At 46.6% G+C, this 21,656-nt stretch overlaps 1 protein-coding gene across 1 annotated transcript in view; it reads left to right on the forward strand.

Moving 5' to 3' along the window:
• Positions 1-21,656, forward strand: part of XPO1 (exportin 1) — a 232,646-nt gene that overhangs the window by 127,723 nt on the left and 83,267 nt on the right. Inside the window, exons 8-13 of the mRNA XM_063918496.1 lie at positions 141-189; positions 968-1,087; positions 1,210-1,338; positions 7,275-7,433; positions 15,097-15,294; positions 17,066-17,204. Coding sequence (XP_063774566.1) covers positions 141-189; positions 968-1,087; positions 1,210-1,338; positions 7,275-7,433; positions 15,097-15,294; positions 17,066-17,204 — 794 coding nt within the window. The remainder of the gene's footprint in view (positions 1-140; positions 190-967; positions 1,088-1,209; positions 1,339-7,274; positions 7,434-15,096; positions 15,295-17,065; positions 17,205-21,656) is intronic.

Here is a 21,656-nt window from a genome sequence, read left to right on the forward strand (position 1 = left end):
TAATGCTACAACTTCCAAAACTGTTATTCTTCAGATCTTGTTACTTGTTTGACAGCAGTACTTGACTGAATGTCTTTAGCCATTCTTTCTGCTAATTCACTTCTTTTTACTGACCTTTTTGGTGCTTTACTGTTTTGCAGTATGTGTAATGAATTTTCAAAGATATTTCAACTTTGCCAGTTTGTAATGGTAAGTGTCCGTTCAATGTAGATGACATAGTTAACTTAATATTAATAAATAATTAGGCACTCTGGTTTCTTATGACTTATGTCTGGATCTATGAATTTGACTTACAGTGAATGTATCCAGACTTAGCACACAGCTTTGTATGATTGTTCAGCATAAATGCATGGAGATTGGTAAATACTTAAAGCCATTATAATTTATCATTGCATTCTAAAGCTGGCCATACACTTGTCCGTTATGGCTTCTTTTCACCCGATTCCGACATAACTGGTAAAAACTGGTCAAATCGCAGGTGTTTGACATCTGATCCTAAGCGCAGACCCGTGCGCTTTGAGGCTGTGTCAGTGGTCGGATGTGCTGCACATAGGATAAATGAGAATCGCGGCTAGGTTTTTAGCACCTGTGATATCACACATGATTGCTCGGATGTCTTCACTTGAGTGGCTTTTCTCTGGATGCTCCCAACCACCCACGCAGCAGCATGCGATTTATCGCATGTGAAAATGGCACATCAATTACCAAATTGGATGGAAGCACTGCCGGGGGAGTTCAATGGCAATCTGATCTGACATGTGCCTCAGACAAATCGCAGTAATGTATGGGGGCATTAAGCTTCCTAATCTTTATCAGATTCCATTACTGTCCTAAAGAAGTAATATGTGCACGACTTTGTACCATGTTAAAATGGATGTCTGTAACATTTGCAATGGGAATATTGATTTTAGTAAGTATCGCTGACTCAAGATATAAATGTCCTGTTTCCTCTCTAAATTGTATAAAGGAAAACTCGCAAAATGCGCCACTTGTTCATGCAACTTTGGAAACGCTTCTAAGATTTCTTAACTGGATACCACTGGGATACATATTTGAAACCAAACTGATCAGCACACTAATATATAAGGTACCCTTCTTAATATATAATGCCAAAATAAGTTGTCTGCAAGCTGTTTATAATTGAACTGGTCACATGCTATATTTATATATATATATATATATATATATTTTTTTTTTTCTTTGTTACAGTTTTTAAATGTTCCAATGTTCAGAAACGTGTCTTTAAAGTGTCTCACTGAAATAGCTGGCGTCAGTGTAAGCCAATATGAAGAGCAGTTTGTAACCCTTTTTACACTGACAATGATGCAGTTAAAGCAGGTAAGACTTGTCCATTAGTACTGTAAACCTGTTTCCATCCATGAATGGCGTTTGTAATGTGTTCACTGTTTTATATAATAATGTTAACCAGAGAGATAGATTACTACTAATTTACAATCTGTAGCAGAAATACTTCTAACATTAAGACCCACTTAATGAAACTTTAATGACTGTAGCCATAATATGAAGTCCTAGAAAGCAATTTAAATTAAAAAATATTTAACCATTTTGATTATTGCTTATTTCTCTAACGTCCTAGTGGATGCTGGGGACTCCGTAAGGACCATGGGGAATAGACGGGCTCCGCAGGAGACAGGGCACTCTAAGAAAGAATTAGGACTACTGGTGTGCACTGGCTCCTCCCTCTATGTTCCTCCTCCAGACCTAAGTTAGAATCTGTGCCCTGTCAGAGCTAGGTGCACTTTAGTGAGCTCTCCTGAGCTTGCTAATAAAGTATTTTATTAGGATTTTTTTATTTTCAGAGAGGTCTGCTGGCAACAGACTCTCTGCTACGTGGGACTGAGGGGAGAGAAGCAAACCTACTAACTGCGGATAGGTTGCGCTTCTTAGGCTACTGGACACTATTAGCTCCAGAGGGATCGAACACAGGAACTCACCCTTGGTCGTCCGTTCCCGGAGCCACACCGCCGTCCCCCTCGCAGAGACAGAAGCCGGCGAGTGAAGCAAGAAGACATCAAAATCGGCGGCAGAAGACTTCTGTCTTCATATGAGGTAGCGCACAGCACTGCAGCTGTGCGCCATTGCTGCCACACTAACCCACACACTCCGGTCACTGTAGGGTGCAGGGGGGGGCGCCCTGGGCAGCAATTGAGTACCTCCTGGCAAAATAGAGCATATATACAGCTGGGCACTGTATATATGCATGAGCCCCCACCATTATTTTTCACAAAATCGCGGGACAGAAGCCCGCCGCTGATGGGGCGGGGCTTCTTCCTCAGCACTCACCAGTGCCATTTTCTCTCCACAGCTCCGCTGAGAGGAAGCTCCCCAGGCTCTCCCCTGCAGAATCACGGTAGAAAGAGGGTAAAAAGAGAGGGGGGGCACATAAATTTAGCGCAAATTCACGAATACAGCAGCTACTGGGTAAACACTAAGTTACTGTGTAATTCCTGGGTTATATAGCGCTGGGGTGTGTGCTGGCATACTCTCTCTGTCTCTCCAAAAGGCCTTGTGGGGGTTCTGTCCTCAAATAGAGCATCCCCTGTGTGTGTGGTGTGTCGGTACGATTGTGTCGACATGTTTGACGAGGAAGGCTATGTGGAAGCAGAGCAGGTGCAGATGAATGTGGGGTCGGCGCCGACACCTGATTGGATGGATATGTGGAAGGTGTTAAATGATAATGTAAACTCCTTGCATAAAAGGTTGGATAAAGCTGAAGCCTTGGGACAGTCAGGGTCTCAACCCATGCCTGATCCTACAGCGCAGAGGCCGTCAGGGTCTCAGAAGCGCCCACTATCCCAGATTGTTGACACAGATATCGACACGGATTCTGACTCCGATGGCGATGATGCAAAGTTGCAGCCTAAAATGGCTAAAGCCATCCGCTACATGATTATAGCTATGAAGGATGTATTGCACATTTCAGAGGTAAACCCGGTCCCTGACAAGAGGGTTTATATGTTTGGGGAAAAAAGGCAAGAAGTGACCTTTCCCCCTTCACATGAGTTAAATGAGTTATGTGAAAAAGCTTGGGATTCTCCTGATAGGAAAGTGCAGATTTCCAAACGGTTACTTATGGCGTATCCTTTCCCGCCAACGAACAGGTTACGCTGGGAATCCTCCCCTAGGGTAGACAAAGCTTTGACACTCTTATCTAAGAAGGTGGCCCTGCCGTCACAGGATACGGCCTACCTAAAGGATCCTGCGGATAGGAAGCAGGAAGGTATTCTGAAGTCCGTTTATACACATTCAGGTACCCTACTGAGGCCGGCAATTGCGTAGGCCTGGATGTGCAGTGCTGTAGCAGCATGGACAGATACTCTGTCTGAGGAACTTGATACCTTGGACGAGGATACTATATTACTGACCCTGGGGCATATAAAAGACGCTGTCCTATATATGAGGGATGCCCAGAGAGACATTTGCCTACTGGGCTCTAGAATAAATGCAATGTCAATTTCTGCCAGAAGGGTACTGTGGACTCGGCAATGGACAGGTGATGCCGACTCAAAAAAGCACATGGAGGTTTTACCTTATAAGGTTGAGGAATTGTTTGGGGACGGTCTCTCGGACCTAGTTTCCACAGCTACGGCTGGGAAGTCAAATTTTTTGCCATATATTCCCTCACAACCGAAGAAAGCACCGTATTACCAAATGCAGTCCTTTCGATCGCAAAGAGGCAAGAAAGTCCGAGGTGCGTCTTTTCTTGCCAGAGGCAGGGGTAGAGGAAAGAAACTGCACAATACAGCTAGTTCCCAGGAACAGAAGTCCTCCCCGGCTTCCACTAAATCCACCGCATGACGCTGGGGCTCCACAAGTGGAGCCAGGAGCGGTGGGGGCGCGTCTCCGAAATTTCAGCCACCAGTGGGTTCGCTCACAGGTGGATCCCTGGACTATACAGATTGTGTCTCAGGGATACAAGCTGGAATTCGAAGTGATGCCCCCTCACCGTTACCTCAAATCGGCCCTGCCAGCTTCCCCCATAGAAAGGGAAGTAGTGTTAGCGGCAATTCACAAATTATATCTCCAGCAGGTGGTGGTACAGGTTCCCCTCCCTCAACAGGGAAGGGGTTACTATTCCACAATGTTTGTGGTTCCGAAACCGGACGGTTCGGTCAGACCCATATTGAATTTAAAATCCCTGAACATTTACCTGAAAAGGTTCAAGTTCAAGATGGAATCGCTCAGGGCGGTTATTGCGAGCCTGGAAGAGGGGGATTTTATGGTGTCTCTGGACATAAAGGATGCTTACCTGCATGTCCCCATTTATCCACCTCATCAGGAGTACCTTAGATTTGTGGTACAGGACTGTCATTACCAATTCCAGACGTTACCGTTTGGTCTGTCCACGGCACCGAGAATATTTACCAAGGTAATGGCAGAAATGATGGTGCTTCTGCGGAAGAAAGGAGTTACAATTATCCCATACTTGGACGATCTCATAAAGGCGAGGTCCAGAGAGCAGTTGCTGATCAGCGTAGCACACTCTCGGGAGGTGTTACAACAGCACGGCTGGATTCTGAATATTCCAAAGTCGCAGCTGATTCCTACGACGAGACTGCCCTTCCTGGGCATGATTCTGGACACAGACCAGAAGAAGGTGTTTCTCCCGGAGGAGAAGGCCCAGGAGCTCGTGACTCTGGTCAGAGACCTCTTAAAACCAAAACGGGTGTCGGTGCATCAATGCACGCGAGTCCTGGGAAAGATGGTGGCGTCATACGAAGCCATTCCCTTCGGCAGGTTCCATGCGAGGACCTTTCAGTGGGATCTGTTGGACAAGTGGTCCGGATCGCATCTTCAGATGCATCGGCTGATCACCCTATCCCCCAGGGCCAGGCTGTCTCTTCTGTGGTGGCTGCAGAGTGCTCACCTTCTCGAGGGCCGCAGGTTCGGCATACAGGACTGGGTCCTGGTGACCACGGATGCAAGCCTCCGAGGGTGGGGGGGCAGTCACTCAGGGAAGAAACTTCCAGGCGCTGTGGTCAAGGCAGGAGACTTGTCTGCACATCAATATCCTGGAACTAAGGGCCATATACAACGCCCTGAGTCAAGCGGAGCCTCTGCTTCGCAACCAACCGGTGCTGATTCAGTCAGACAACATCACCGCGGTGGCTCATGTAAACCGCCAGGGCGGCACAAGAAGCAGGGTGGCGATGGCAGAAGCCACCAGAATTCTTCGCTGGGTGGAGAATCACGTGCAAGCACTGTCAGCAGTGTTCATTCCGGGAGTGGACAACTGGGAAGCAGACTTCCTCAGCAGACACGACCTCCACCCGGGAGAGTGGGGACTTCATTGAGAAGTCTTCACACAGATTACAAATCGATGGAAACTGCCACAGGTGGACATGATGGCATCCCGCCTCAACAAAAAGCTACAAAGGTATTGCGCCAGGTCAAGAAGACCCTCAGGCGATAGCTGTGGACGCACTAGTGACACCGTGGGTGTTCCAGTCGGTTTATGTGTTTCCTCCTCTTCCTCTCATACCCAAGGTACTGAGAATCGTAAGAAAAAGAGGAGTGAGAACAATAATCATTGTTCCGGATTGGCCAAGAAGGACTTGGTACCCAGAACTGCAAGAAATGCTCACAGAGGACCCATGGCCTCTGCCTCTCAGACAGGATCTGTTGCAACAGGTGCCCTGTCTGTTCCAAGACTTACCGCGGCTGCATTTGACGGCATGGCGGTTGAACGCCGGATCCAAGCGGAAAAAGGCATTCCGGATGAAGTTATTCCTACGCTGATAAAGGCTAGGAAGGACGTGACAGCAAAACATTATCACCGTATATGGCGAAAATATGTTGCTTGGTGTGAGGCCAGGAAGGCCCCTACAGAGGAATTCCAGCTGGGCCGTTTCCTTCACTTCCTACAGTCGGGAGTGACTATGGGCTTAAAATTAGGGTCCATAAAGGTCCAGATTTCGGCCCTATCCATTTTCTTTCAAAAGGATCTGGCTTCACTTCCTGAGGTTCAGACGTTTGTAAGGGGAGTGCTGCATATTCAGCCCCCTTTTGTGCCACCAGTGGCACCTTGGGATCTTAACGTGGTGTTGAGTTTCCTGAAATCTCACTGGTTTGAGCCACTTAAAACCGTGGAGTTAAAGTATCTCACGTGGAAAGTGGTCATGCTATTGGCCTTAGCTTCGGCTAGGCGTGTGTCAGAATTGGCGGCTTTGTCATGTAAAAGCCCCTATCTGGTTTTCCATATGGACAGGGCAGAATTACGGACTCGTCCGCAATTTCTGCCGAAGGTGGTGTCATCGTTTCATTTGAACCAACCTATTGTGGTGCCTGCGGCTACTCGTGACTTGGAGGATTCCAAGTTACTAGATGTAGTCAGGGCTTTGAAGCTTTATGTAGCCAGAACGGTTGGAGTCAGGAAAACTGACTCGCTGTTTGTCCTGTATGCATCCAACAAGCTGGGTGCTCCTGTTACAAAGCAAACTATTGCTCGCTGGATCTGTAACACGATTCAGCAGGCTCATTCTGCGGCTGGATTGCCGCATCCAAAATCTGTAAAAGCCCATTCCACAAGGAAGGTGGGCTCTTCTTGGGCGGCTGCCCGAGGGGTCTCGGCATTACAGCTTTGCCAAGCAGCTACTTGGTCGGGTTCAAACACGTTTGCAAAATTCTACAAGTTTGATACCCTGGCTGAGGAGGACCTTGTGTTTGCTCATTCGGTGCTGCAGAGTTATCCGCACTCTCCCGCCCGTTTGGGAGCTTTGGTATAATCCCCATGGTCCTTACGGAGTCCCCAGCATCCACTAGGACATTAGAGAAAATAAGATTTTACTTACCGGTAAATCTATTTCTCGTAGTCCGTAGTGGATGCTGGGCGCCCGTCCCAAGTGCGGACTTCTTCTGCAATACTTTTATATAGTTATTGCTTAAATAAGGGTTATTTTATAGTTGCATCAGGTTTATCTGATGCTCTGTTGTTGTTCATACTGTTAACTGGGTAAGTTATCACAAGTTCTACGGTGTGATTGGTGTGGCTGGTTTGAGTCTTATCCTGGATTCCAAAATCCTTTCCTTGTACTGTCAGCTCTTCCGGGCACAGTTTCCTTAACTGAGGTCTGGAGGAGGGACATAGAGGGAGGAGCCAGTGCACACCAGTAGTCCTAATTCTTTCTTAGAGTGCCCTGTCTCCTGCAGAGCCCGTCTATTCCCCATGGTCCTTACGGAGTCCCCAGCATCCACTACAGACTACGAGAAATAGATTTACCTGTAAGTAAAATCTTATTTTTGTTTGTGCTTAGATGCTGCCTTTAAACACAAATATTCGTCTTGCGTATTCTAATGGAAAAGACGATGAGCAGAATTTCATCCAGAACCTCAGCTTGTTCCTTTGTACGTTCCTCAAAGAACATGGACAACTCATAGAAAAGCGTCTCAACTTAAGAGAAACTCTGATGGAGGTCAGTTTATTTTTTGCACTATTTTATTTATGGTTGGGTTTTATTTTGCAAATGAAGGCCAACAAGGGGACACTGGAGATCTTAGACAGCTGGGGGTGTGAAGGTTGAAGACCAGATTGTGGCACAATGTAATACAAAAAATGATGCACAGCTGGCTCCTCCCCCTTCATGCACACGCCCCTCCAGAACCCCTTCCCCTATCCCTCCAGTTTGAAAAATTGTGCTGGAGGTAGCAGCACAGGAAAGGCTTTTTTTTTCTTTTTTTTTCCCCTTTTAAGGTTATCTGTGGGCTGACCCAACCTACTGAAAGGAGGGTGAAGGCTTCCAGAACTGTATTAACAGTTCCAGTGAGACTAAAGGTGGGTACACACTAATAGATATATCTGCAGATCAATTGATCTGCAGATATATCTATGGACAGATCGGGCAGTGTGTTGAGCACACTGCCCGATCCGTCGGGGACTGACGTCATGAACTGGGCGGGCGTGTACACACGCCCACCCTGTTCAGCTGTCAATCACCGCCGGCCGCCGCAGCATGTGTACGGCCGACCGCCCCGTACACACAGCAACGCGCCAATATATCGGTAGATATATTGGCTGTCGGCTGTGCTGCGCGGCCGACGCGATATGTCTGTGAACGATTGAGTTCAGACGTATCGGCCGTACACACTGGCCGACGGTCCCGCGATATATCGGCCGTTCAAGAGAACGGCCAATATATCGACCGTTCAAGAGAACGGCCAATATATCGACCAGTGTGTATGGGCCTTAAGATCCCGTTGGAAGGTAACAGCATTTCACACAGAAGATCTAAGAAAAGTACAGACCAGTGAGTAATGTGGAGGATAGGGAGCAATAAGGCAGCTTTCCTCTCCTAATAGTGCTTGTGCTTATTCTCCCACTGAGGGGGGAGCGAGTGCTGCGTCTATTATGCTGAGAGGAAGCGTGTACGGGAACCCGGCGCCGCATGTAGCCAGGGCTCCGGAGTGGCGGGACCGCACGTTAGGTTAGACGCTCGGGGGGGAGCGGACAGCAGGTGGTAAGAGCTCTCCCAGAACACAAGTGTGAGCCGTGGAGGAGATCCACGCTGGGCACATACACCCGCAGGTCTCGCGACGGGCCCGCTGAAGGTTAGAAGCAAGGAGGCAGGAGGAGTCGGGTAACTCAGCAATGTAAGGGCTGCAGTGTGCATAAAAAATTTCAGTTGCAGCAATTTTGTTTTTACTAGTCAGGCGCGCATTTAGAGTGCGCAGTCCTCTCTGATGGGGGAGGTCTTATTCTCTGTCAGATGCCACAAGGAGGATTGCAGCCATAACATAAGCAGAGGCTCATTTAGAGAGATTTATAGGTGCTCTGCTTCACAAGATCTTTCTGAAATAAAGTGATTTTTATAAAGTTGATCCTTTTTCTTCTAAATGACACTGACAGGTCCTGCGGAGGAGGAGCAACAGAATTTCTCAACCCGGGCAACTCAAGCTGTTCTAACAGTTGGTGCTGTGGGGGTTGTAAACATCAGGCTGGTTTAATTTTTTTTTTTTTTTTAACATTCTAATTTTTAATATTATTCCAGCTGTGTGACTCAACATTTTTAATTGCTCCCTATATCCCTACGGTCTTTTTCCTCCTACTCTAATAGGGTGAGAGTACTGCTGATTTGGTGTGGATGTGAGTTTTCAACATGTCTAAAGCACCAACCAAGACCATAAAAACTTGCTATGTATGTTCAAAATGTGATAAAAAGAGCACTAACGGCAGCTTGGGAATGGAAGCTCAACCTGCGATCAGTGGTCTGTCCGGGTCATGGGAAAATGCCCTGGTAGATATTTCTAAGGAAATGGTAGAATCCCGCAAGCAACGTTTAGATTGGCTGTGGGTTTTTCAAAGACTATGGAGGAATTCCTAATTACAATAACTCCGCCTGCACAGGTAGAATAGTGTGCGTAAAGCGGTAAAGAGACCCCTACCTCTCCTGCAGGAAGATTTGGAGGAGGGTCTCTTAGAGGATGAGGGTTAGTCAGGTTAGGCAATAGTTGATGTCAGTCCTCAGGAAGAGGATGCTAAGGTCAAGGGGTTAGACTCCCTTATCAAAGCAGTAAAACAGGTCCTTAACTTCAAGGAAGAAGAGGTTAAGGAAACTGAGGCATTTAATCTATTTGAGTATCAGAAAGCGCAGACAGCAGTTTTTCCTATTCCTCAGACGCTCCAGGAACAAATGGATGAAGCATGGAAGCAGCCAGATAGACGTTTGCAGATTCCCAATTAGATCACTGCTAATTACCCACTGCCCAAGGGAGTCATGACTAAGTGGGAGGTTCCTCCGATTGTAGTCGCCTCCCTGGCTAGACTGTCAGAGAAAACAATCTTGCAGATTCCAAACGTACTACCCTAAAAGAGGTATCAGATTGTAAGTTGGATATGGCACTAAAATCTATCTTTGTGGCTGCAGGAGCATCACAGAGACCTACGATTATCACTGCTTGGGTAAATAAGGCTATTGTAGCATGGGCTGGTCAGATTGTTCAGGCAGTGGCGGAAGATAAGTCATGAAGAGAGAGTTCGGCTAGCGGAGCATATCTGGGAGTCAGCCACATATATTTGCCAGGCTAGAAAAGATGCTAGCAGAATAGTGTTGCGCATCTTGGCGTCTACCATATCGACCAGAAGGATTCTGTGGCTCAGAGAATGGCAAGTGGACTCCAATTCCAAGAAGGCAGTGGAGGCTATCCCCTTTGTAGGGGAGACTTTATTTGGTCCGGAATTAGACAAGTGGATTTCACAAGCGACAGCGGGAAAGTCTACTTTTCTGCCTATCACTTATCCTAGAACTACGCCACCGGTCTGAAGAAATTACTCTGGTCCAGTGTTCAACTCATTTTAGGTCACAATCCTTTCGAGCTAGAGGGAGCGGTTATGGCAGTCAACATCCTAGAAGCAGAGGTCGTGCCCAGTCCACAGCTCGAAGATGGTACTACCTCCCTGCGGTTGGAAAGGTTTCAGGACACCTGGCCCGAAACCTCACCAGAAGTCTGGATCAACAATATTTTTTTCCCAGAGATACAGCATAAAATTTCTGAACCGACGTCGGTCTGTTATTTACGACAGCCCTTCCTTGGTGCCCTCAAAGAGCGAGGGCATTAGACGCGGCTATTAAAAAGTTACTTCAGACGGAAGTAATTATGCCTGTAATGACTTATCAAAGAGGAATGGGATTTTATTCAAATCTTTTTGTAGTGCCAAAACCATATGGGTCTGTGAAGACCGATCCTCAATTTAAAGGTGTTAAATCAATTCCTGACTGTTTACAGATTTAAGATGGAATCAATAGTCAGTTATTGCGGGACTGGAGCAACGGGAGTTCATGGTGTCCATAGACATAAAGGTTGCGTACCTCCATGTCCCAATTTGAACCCCGCACCAAGCCTATTTACGGTTTGCAGTGGGCAAAATGCATTACCAGTTCAGAGCCCTACCGTTCGGCCTATCATCAGCCCCGAGAGTCTTCACAAAGATCATGGCAGTCATGGTAGCGAATTGGAGATCGTTAGAGGGAACGATAATACCATATTTGGATGACCACCTTATCAAGGCTCTCTGGATCGGTTGATCCGGGATGCTCAGACCACTATCCGTTTGATACGTTACAGCTGGATCGTGAATTTAAAAAAATCCAATCTGCAACTGACAGAGGATTAAATTCCTATGGCTCATCTTGGACACAATACAACTGAAGGTGTTTCTCCCAGAGGACAAGATTTGAGACGTCAAGGAAATGGTACATCAGGTTATACAGAACCAGACGGTCTCTCTGCATCTTTGTGTACAGCTGCTAGGGAAAATAGTAGCAACCTTCGAAGTGATCCAATATGGCAGACTACATTCCAGACCCTTTCAGCTGAATCTGATTGCTCAGGGGCAGGTATGCATTTACTCTTCACCGACTGATTAGCTTGTTATCCCAAGCCAGGACCTCCTTAATTTGGTGGTCGGTCAACAAGAACCTAGCAGCGGGAAAGGTTTGGAATCTGGGATTGGAAGGTTTTGACAACAGATGCCCGTCTCATAGGATGGGGAGCAGTGCTGGACAACTATCCGTTTCAGGGGAGATGGTCATCGCAGGAGAACAGTCTTTCAATAAATGCTCTGGAACTAAGAGTCATTTACAATGCGCTTCTTCTGGCAGAGGACCTAGTAAGGGCTCAGCACGTGAGAGTGGAGTCGGACAATGTGAGCATACATAAACCGTCAGAGAGGAACAAGAAGCCGCATGGCTTTAAAAGAGGCCACAACGGTTCTGTCTTGGACAGAAAAGCGCAATATAATCCTGTCAGCAATCTTCATTCCAGGAGTGAACAATTCGGAAGCAGACTACCTCGGTCGGCAAGATATGCATCCAGGGGAGTGGTGCCTACACCTACAGGTATTCGACGCAGTGGTGAGAAGGTGGGCTCCACCGCAGATAGACCCGATGGCCTCTCAGAACAACAATCTGCTACCACGACCTGTGGCCAGGTCGTGGGTTTTAGCAGCAGAGGCAGTGGACGCGCTGGCGATCCCCTGGACATACAACCTGGTGTACATCTTTCCGCCATTTCCTCTGTTACCAAGAGTGTTAGAGGTGAAACAGGAAATAGCGCGGGTGATTTTAATAGCACCATACTGGCCTTGCAGAAGTTGGTACTCTGACCTGAGGGGACTCCTGGCGGAAGATCCTTGGAAACTGCCACAGAGAGAGGACTTGTTGTCACAAGGCACATTCCTTCACCCGGACCTGAACGGTCTATGTTTGACGGCGTGGCTTTTGAGACCAAGATACTAAGACCAGGGGTATCCCAAAATCAGCTATTCCTACTATGTTAGCAGCAAGGAAGCCAGTCACGGCAGCACATTACTATTGAATATGGAAGAAGTACATGGACTGCTGCCAGCCTAAGGTTTGGAACCCTAGAGAATTCCACCTGACTAGACTGTTGAGGTTTCTCCAAAATGGTTTGGATGGTGGTTGGCGATTGGTATCCTTGAAGGTACAGGTTTCAGCCCTTTCGATCCTTTTTCAGCAACGTCTGGCGTCCTTGCAGGAGGTCCAGGCATTTTTGCAGGGTGTGTTGAGAATACAACCACCTTTTCGTCCTCCCATGGGATCTAGATTTGGTGTTAGAACTTTTTAGATCGGCCGTTTTTGAGCCTTTATTAGAGGGCGGATTTAAAATAAGAGCTTGAAAGCAGTCCTGCTCCTAGCTTTAGCATCAGCAAGAAGGGTTTCAGAATTAGGTGCCCTGTCATATAAAAGTCCTTTCCTTGTTTTTCATGAAGACAGCAGAGCTCTGTAGAAAAGCTGAATTTTTACCTAAGGTGGTTTCAGGTTTCCACATAAACCAGCAGATTGTGGTCCCCTCCTTCCAAGGATTGGCAGAGGGGGACTTGTCCTTGGATGTGGTCAGAGCCTTACGGTTCTACGTTCAGGCTACCAATTCTGTTAGGAAGTCGAACGCCTTGTTTGTACTGTGACGGACCCAGGAAGGGTTGGCCGGCTTCAAAACAAATCTTGGCCGGATGGATACGTCTAACCATCAAACAGGCCTATGTTTCTTGTGGTAAGAGTGCCTTTTTCGGGTAGGAGCTCATACCACCAGATCAGTTGGAGCTTCATGGGTGGCAGCTAGAGGAGTTTCCAATACACAACCTTACAGAGCGGCAACGTGGTCATCAGCACACACGTTAACTCGTTTTTACAAGTTTGACATGTTGGCATCTAGAGATGCAAATTTTGGATGTTTGGGTATTCAGACTTCAGACAGCACTCCTGCCCACGGGAGTATCTTTGAGTCTTCCCAGCCGTCTCAGATCTCCAGTGTTCCCTAGTGGATGAAGGAGAAAAAAGGATTTTGGTACTTAACGGTAAATCCATACCTCTGAATCCACTCGGGGACACTGGATGCCCGCCTCTGTGCTATCAGCCTGCATGTTCTTATAAATTTAGTTCAAACAGTTTGGTTAATGTGTTATTAGTTCTTGGTTGCTGTTTGATATGTCGATACGGTTCGTTCCTTCCAGTATAGCCTTGATCTTTCATGTTCCCTCTTCTCTCCTTCAATGTTTCAAACTGGGGGGGAGGGGGGGGGGGGGGGGGTTAGTCGTGAAGGGGGAGGGGCCAGCTGTGCATCATTTTTCTTGTATTGCACTGTGCTACCTCGGGTCTGCAACCTTCACACCCCCAAGCTGTCTAAAATCTCCAGTGTCCCCGAGTGGATTCAGAAAAATTGATTTATCGGTAATTACCAAAATCCTCTTTATAATGTAATTAACTATTGGTTGTATACAAGTATACTGTTGGTACTAACAAATTAATTAAACGGATTTTCCATTAACCACTTGCCTAGGCATGGTCGCATCAGAGAAGTTTTGGGTGGTTTCTTCTGATATGCACTGTACAAGGATTGAATGAATTGTTCATTTGGTTTGATTAGTATATAAAATTAAAATTATTTATAATGTGCCACATATTGCCTGAGGCACCTTTACGGTAATAACTAATTGATGCTACAAAATATGGGTTAATTCTAAATGGATTCATACAACCAAATATGGTAACTGAGGAGAAGGGAGTATTGGCAAGCATTGATGGGTAAGGGGGGCAAACGCTTATTAAGCCTGTACCTTCCTAATGACAAGACAACATCCGAGTCACCATTGGGATAGATGTGGATAGGGGATCAAATGGGTAACTGGGACGGTCCTTGGAAAGAATGAAGGAGTGAGAATTAGGGCTTGCTGTCTAATAGGGTGAAAATAGGGAGGAAAATGAAACCAAAAAAAACGGATAAATAGAGCAGTAGTCGGATGTATGAAGGACATATTGGATGCAGGAGTGAGAGGAGATGATCACGGTGGAGGTGATGTGGGGAGTGGTTGGATGGGGGCGATGGAAGTGAGGTGTGCAGGCATTGTTCTGTGGAGGATTTAGATCCAATAAAACGGTTTATAGAAGGGGAAGCCTACAGAGCAGCAAGAGGGGTAAATGAGAAGGGCAGCAGTGCTAATGGTGTATTAGGTAGAGGTGGACGCATGTGGCATATTGCAGTAGTAGAGCTGTTCATGGCAAATGCGTGGTCGTGGCATCCATTGCGAGAGGTGTGAATCTAGAGGTTGCGATGATGGAAGCTCCAAGATTGTGAGAGACTGAATGTGGGGAGTGGAGGAGTTAAGGATATCTGGCAGAGGAGTGTGTGGTGCTGTCAACCGCTATAGGGGCAGATGAAATTAGCTGCGAGTGCATTACTTTATTCAGGTTCTGTTTGCATCTCCATAGGCTACTAGCAGAAAATGCCTTCTGCAGTTAACGCACCCATTCCAGCATTTTCCATGCCTAATTGAATTTTCCCCAAAGCATGGGACATCATGGGTGTAGGGATTACAATTAGTGTTTTGCTTTATTTTTTTTTTATAAACCTTACTTTAAGAGCGCAGGGACTTCCATGTAGAAATGGTAAGAAGACATGAAAGACGGTGGGCAGAGATTGGGTATGAGAGAGACATTTGTGTGGCTTTAATGATCAACGCAATGGGTTCCCCATTGAGAAGCAGCACAGTACATGCATGTTATGTAGAAATATTTGGCAAATCTTATCTCTTCTCACTAATGGCTTTTTGTGACCTAAATGCAGGCTCTGCACTACATGCTGCTGGTGTCTGAGGTAGAAGAAACTGAAATCTTCAAAATTTGCCTCGAGTATTGGAACCATCTAGCAGCAGAGTTGTATAGAGAGAGTCCATTCTCCACATCGACATCACCACTCCTTTCTGGCAGTCAGCATTTTGATGTTCCCCCTAGAAGACAGCTGTACTTACCAGTTTTGTCAAAGGTATTTTATTCCTCCTGGTTTTCATTCATCCTTCTTTCCTATGCTAACAGGTGCATGCAAACAATATATTGCATAAATATCTGCTTGTTTATGTTTTTTTTTTTTTTTTTGACCTAAATATTTTTCCCCGCTTTGAGAACTCTGCTTTGTTCTGTTTAATACATTAAGTAATATATAACCAAATTGAAATTTCAGTTAGTAAACTAAAAGTGGCTATATCTATGCTATATTATTCTTTCTGCACCTTTTAATTCACCTTTCCAAAATGGCAATAAAAGTTTCTACATGTTTTCCTAACAAAATCTGAATTTAAAAAATGATTTTTTTTTTCTTCTTGTCCCAAAGACCTTTGGGTGGTAGGATGTGGATTACAGGGGACAATAAAGACCTCCCACTATACTTGGTTCTAAAGTATATGTGGGGGGATATACCCATTTGACTGTTGTAAATGTGGTTTTTTTTTTGTTTTTTTTGTTATTGATTACAATGAAAGAAAATGTTGATAGTCAAATGATTTGTCCTTGTTTTGACTAATACCTATTTCACACTGACATAAATATTCTGGGTAGGTGCACATGAACGCGCAGCAACCCGGGATATTGTGCCGTATGAAATTACGCTGGTCGAACAAACCAGCATTTCAAACCTGGCAGCAAGCAGGGCTGAACATATGTTCCGTATGGCTCGCGGTGCAGTGTGAACAGGTGTACTGGGTCGATGTGACCTGGACCCGTTCACGCCATAGGAAGAGCCGGAGCTTGGTGTTGTCCTCTCCAAGCACCAGCTCGGGCTTCAAGTCTGTAAGTTCTCAGCCAGGTGACACCCGGGAAGGACCCGTGTACAAAATTATGGGTGCGGCCCAGCATTGACTCCATTCTTCCCCCCTTCCCTGCTCCTACCTGATGTAGTGTTTAGTTACACTAGTACCATTTGGCTATAGAGCCTTCATTAGAACTTGTTGGTACTTTTAAAATTAATTTATAAGGTGTTTAAGCTTGTCCCTGTTCTATATTCCTGTCCTGGAGGAAACTCTGGGTCGATGCCTGGCTTAGTGTGTGAATTGCAATGCTTCACATACAGGACAGCAAGAAGTCCACTAAGCCTAGTACTACTGTTATAGTAAACAGTCTGATTTCTTTCCCTCATCCCTGCAGTTGGGTTCTGTGCTCTAACGAATGAACCGAACCTGAAAGCAAGTTTCATGTTACTCAGTGATTGCTAATGGAAGCTCACTCTTTTTCCCAGTGGTATCTGTGTTCCCCAGTAGACCCAGAGAAAGTTAATGATGGGCACCTGAAGCTAAAAATGAAAAAATGACTTTTCCTCTAACATTTTGAAAAGTCTTTTAATCTTCATTGAATGGTTTTTCATTAATCTTCTGTACAAGTGGCTGCCTTTCCCACTACAAGAGCCCTATGTACTGTAGTTAAATGGCAATCTAAGCATTTTTATTACAAACCATTTGTGTTGTGCTTTTATACAGTATAAACGTGTAGTTCATGTCTTGGAAACTGTAAATGCTTGTAGCTTTGTAAACTATGTAGTTAATTTCTGAATAAATATGCTATTTACATTTACCTGCATAAATAATTCATACCCATGGTGTTTTGCTACTCCCGAGTCAGACATCACATCGTGTCTAACAATCGGAGTATCCAAGCAAGTAGTAAAATGGATTATATTCACACAGCCCTCTATATTCTCTGTGCTACTATTGTAATTATTCAGTTTCCAGGCAGTTATGTAACTGGTCACCATTCCTTTCCTGCAGGTGCGTTTGTTGATGGTCAGTCGAATGGCTAAACCAGAGGAAGTTCTAGTTGTGGAGAATGATCAGGGTGAAGTGGTTCGAGAATTTATGAAGGACACGGATTCTATTAATCTGTATAAGAACATGAGGGAAACGCTGGGTAACTATTTTTTTTTATCTCAGTGATTTACTGTTTTCGCTGGGTATATTTACACAGAAGCATTACTGCATTTTGGTGAGGTCCAGGTTATTGGACATTATCCATATTGTAGCAGAGACTTGTGCATTGTTTTTTAGTAACTACTCCAGACTAACTCTGTATTTATAGTGAAATTTTTATTTTTCAGTGATCCTCTATTTCTTTATTTGCTGGGTGTGCAATACAGATGCCTTTCAAATTATCCAACAAGTAATGAATGCTCTTCCCTCACTTGCCACTAGACACCCCAACTTTTCGGTTCTTGTGCTAAATTAAGCTTGCGGTGGAGCCGAGAGGGGCATTTTAGGCTGTGTGACAACTACTGGTTTTTAGAACACCTGATGCTGTCACTCAGGAAGCCCATGTAACTGATGTGCAGTAAGCGGCTTGCTACTGAAGGTTTCGTGCCCCCAACATATGTAACCCAGTGCTCTTGCAATAAGTACTAAAGAGCTAATTAAGAGAGGATGTGTTGCAGTATGAGATTGCCAGAGGTGCGGGTTGCCATCCGATCTCGGACTCCTTTTTTTTTTTTTACGGACTATCACTTACAAGGTGGTGTGAAACCATGTCGCGGAGACGGAGTAGTTGGTCTTCCACGGTGTCTGTCTTCCAGGGGGAGAATTTTAGCTCCCAGCTGTTTAATATCAGATTGTACAGATGAAATCTGGGACTGAAGAGAGCCTTGTAAGCGGCACTCAGGTGCTTGCATGTCTTGTTTAGAAGGGAGAGAACGGACGTGTCACAATTTGCCCAATCTCACCCTGTAGCTGGGACATTTGAGCTTGTAGATCTGCAGATGGGGAAGAATGGGCCAATAGGGGCGGACTAGAGGTATTCCTGGGCGCAGTAGCAGAAGAGTCCGCAACTTGTGGTGTAGATAAGTAGGACCGGAGAATCGATAGGGAGGTAGTATTACCTGCTGGCCAGGAAGTCTGTCCCTGTAAAATTTTCTTGCCTCTGGCCATTAGAAGAGAATGGGCGAAAAGACCATTGTAAAAGACAACACCAGTGTCTAAAAGGATGACTGAGGACACATTCCCCTGCTAGTGAATGGGCATAGTCAGCTGAGAGCATTCGCATATCACCATAGGTGGGTGTTGACATCTGAGAAAATGTAGGATAGCAAGTTCAAGATTGTGGGAGTAATTAGCTCGATTATAAAGATGGCCAGCTATGTCAGAAGGAGATGTAGCAAACAAGCCGGGTTTCAGAGGCTCAGCACAGTGTGGAAGTGGGAGATATGTAAGAGCACTTGGAAGTACATGTGATGCTGGGCTGTGTGGAGCCTGCAGTATAGAAATATAGCTCCACTCCAGCGGTTATAAATCAAAGGAAAGTACTCACAGGACAGTATGGAAGTAGATCCCAGGGGGGCTCCAGCAATCAGTGGCTGGGTGTAGAAGCTAATCACTTCTGACCTCCAGGAGCAGGGGCTGGCAGCAGGGGGACCCACAATCTGGCGGCAGATGAAAGCTTTCCCGTTTCGCTGAGGTCCGCTGTGGAGAGCTCTGGCTTTTCATAGCCCCAGTGAGGAGACTGACAGGCCGCGTGCCCCTCCCTGCCAGCCCTGCTGTCTGGGACAAGGATAGTCGCCTCGTGCAGTCTGCACAAGGACTGAGGGGGAAGCAGCGGTGCACAGCGTTGGGTCTCCGGCAGGTAAATGGTCTCCGGGCAGGCAAGGGAGCCCCGCGTCCCCTGCAGCTCCGCTACAGAACCTCAAGCAACCGGAGTTCACGGCCCCACAGAGACAGGTAGGCTGCAACCCACAAGGCTGCTCAGAAGCAACCCCTGGCTCCGCAACCAAACCTCCCTCCCAGGACAAACCATCCCTACTGTCTCCTAAAAGTGGGGGTTAATACATTTAGAGCAGGAGCTCTGTAGAATGGTGTGCTCCCTGCTAGCCACCTAAGCCATGCCCCTCTCAAAATATCTTCTCTTACGTCCTAGAGGATGCTGGGGACTCCGTAAGGACCATGGGGATAGACGGGCTCCGCAGGAGACATGGGCACTAAAAAGAACTTCAGATAGGAGTGTGCACTGGCTCCTCCCTCTATGCCCCTCCTCCAGACCTCAGTTTGATACTGTGCCCAGAGGAGACTGGGTGCACTACAGGGAGCTCTCCTGAGTTTATCCGAAAGAAATAATTTTGTTAGGTTTTTTATTTTCAGGGAGCCCTGCTGGCAACAGGCTCCCTGCATCGTGGGACTGAGGAGAGAGAAGCAGACCTACTTAAATGCTAGGCTCTGCTTCTTAGGCTACTGGACACCATTAGCTCCAGAGGGAGTCGGAACGCAGGTCTCCCCTCACAGTTCGACCCGGAGCCGCGCCGCTGTCCTCCTCACAGAGCCGGAAGATAGAAGCCGGGTGAGTATGAGAAGATAGAAGACTTCAGAGGCGGCAGAAGACTTCAGATCTTCTCTGAGGTAACGCTGCGTGTCATTGCTCCCACACACGGCAGGCGCAGGGGGGGGCGCTCTGGGCAGCAATTTCAAACCTCTAGGACTGGCATAAATATATATATATATATATATATATATATATATATATATATATATATTTTCTCTATCGTCCTAGTGGATGCTGGGGTTCCTGAAAGGACCATGGGGAATAGCGGCTCCGCAGGAGACAGGGCACAAAAAGTAAAGCTTTTCCAGATCAGGTGGTGTGCACTGGCTCCTCCCCCTATGACCCTCCTCCAGACTCCAGTTAGATTTTTGTGCCCGGCCGAGAAGGGTGCAATCTAGGTGGCTCTCCTAAAGAGCTGCTTAGAAAAAGTTTAGCTTAGGTTTTTTATTTTACAGTGAGTCCTGCTGGCAACAGGATCACTGCAACGAGGGACTGAGGGGAGAAGAAGTGAACTCACCTGCGTGCAGGATGGATTGGCTTCTTGGCTACTGGACATCAGCTCCAGAGGGACGATCACAGGTACAGCCTGGATGGTCACCGGAGCCGCGCCGCCGGCCCCCTTGCAGATGCTGAAGTCAGAAGAGGTCCAGAATCGGCGGCTGAAGACTCCTGCAGTCTTCTAAAGGTAGCGCACAGCACTGCAGCTGTGCGCCATTTTCCTCTCAGCACACTTCACACGCAGTCACTGAGGGTGCAGGGCGCTGGGGGGGGGCGCCCTGGGAGGCAAATGTAACCTATATAAAGGCTAAAAATACCTCACATATAGCCCCCAGAGGCTATATGGAGATATTTAACCCCTGCCTGGATTCACTAAATAGCGGGAGACGAGCCCGCCGGAAAAGGGGCGGGGCCTATCTCCTCAGCACACGGCGCCATTTCCTCTCACAGCTCCGCTGGTCAGGACGGCTCCCAGGTCTCTCCCCTGCACTGCACTACAGAAACAGGGTAAAACAGAGAGGGGGGGCAAATTTATGGCGATATTTTGATATATATAAAGCAGCTATAAGGGAGCACTTATTATAAGGCTATCCCTGATATATATAGCGCTTTTGGTGTGTGCTGGCAAACTCTCCCTCTGTCTCCCCAAAGGGCTAGTGGGTCCTGTCTTCGTTAGGAGCATTCCCTGTGTGTCTGCTGTGTGTCGGTACGTGTGTGTCGACATGTATGAGGACGATATTGGTGTGGAGGCGGAGCAATTGCCAAATATGAGGATGTCACCCCCTAGGGAGTCGACACCAGAATGGATGCCTTTATTTATGGAACTACGGGATAGTGTCAACACGCTAAAGCAGTCGTTTGACGACATGAGACGGCCGGACAATCAATTAGTGCCTGTCCAGGCGACTCAAACACCGTCAGGGGCTGTGAAACGCCCTTTGCCTCAGTCGGTCGACACAGACCCAGACACAGGCACTGACTCCAGTGGTGACGGTGACGAATCAACCGTATTTTCCAGTAGGGCCACACGTTATATGATTTTGGCAATGAAGGAGGCGTTACATTTAGCTGATACTACAGGTACCACTAAACAGGGTATTATGTGGGGTGTGAAAAAACTACCTATAGTTTTTCCTGAATCAGAAGAATTAAATGACGTGTGTAATGAAGCGTGGGTTGCCCCTGATAAAAAGCTGATAATTTCAAAGAAATTATTGGCATTATACCCTTTCCCGCCAGAGGTTAGGGAGCGCTGGGAAACACCTCCTAGGGTGGACAAGGCGCTAACACGCTTATCTAAACAAGTGGCGTTACCCTCTCCTGAGACGGCCGCACTTAAAGATCCATCAGATAGGAGGATGGAAAATATCCAAAAAAGTATATACACACATGCAGGTGTTATACTACGACCAGCTATAGCGACTGCCTGGATGTGCAGTGCTTGGGTAGTTTGGTCAGAGTCCCTGATTGAAAATATTGATACCCTGGACAGGGACAATATTTTACTGTCGTTAGAACAAATAAAGGATGCATTTCTTTATATGCGTGATGCACAGAGGGATATCT

Source organism: Pseudophryne corroboree, chromosome 4 (genome assembly GCF_028390025.1).
Source record: "Pseudophryne corroboree isolate aPseCor3 chromosome 4, aPseCor3.hap2, whole genome shotgun sequence".
NCBI classification, from domain to species: domain Eukaryota; kingdom Metazoa; phylum Chordata; class Amphibia; order Anura; family Myobatrachidae; genus Pseudophryne; species Pseudophryne corroboree.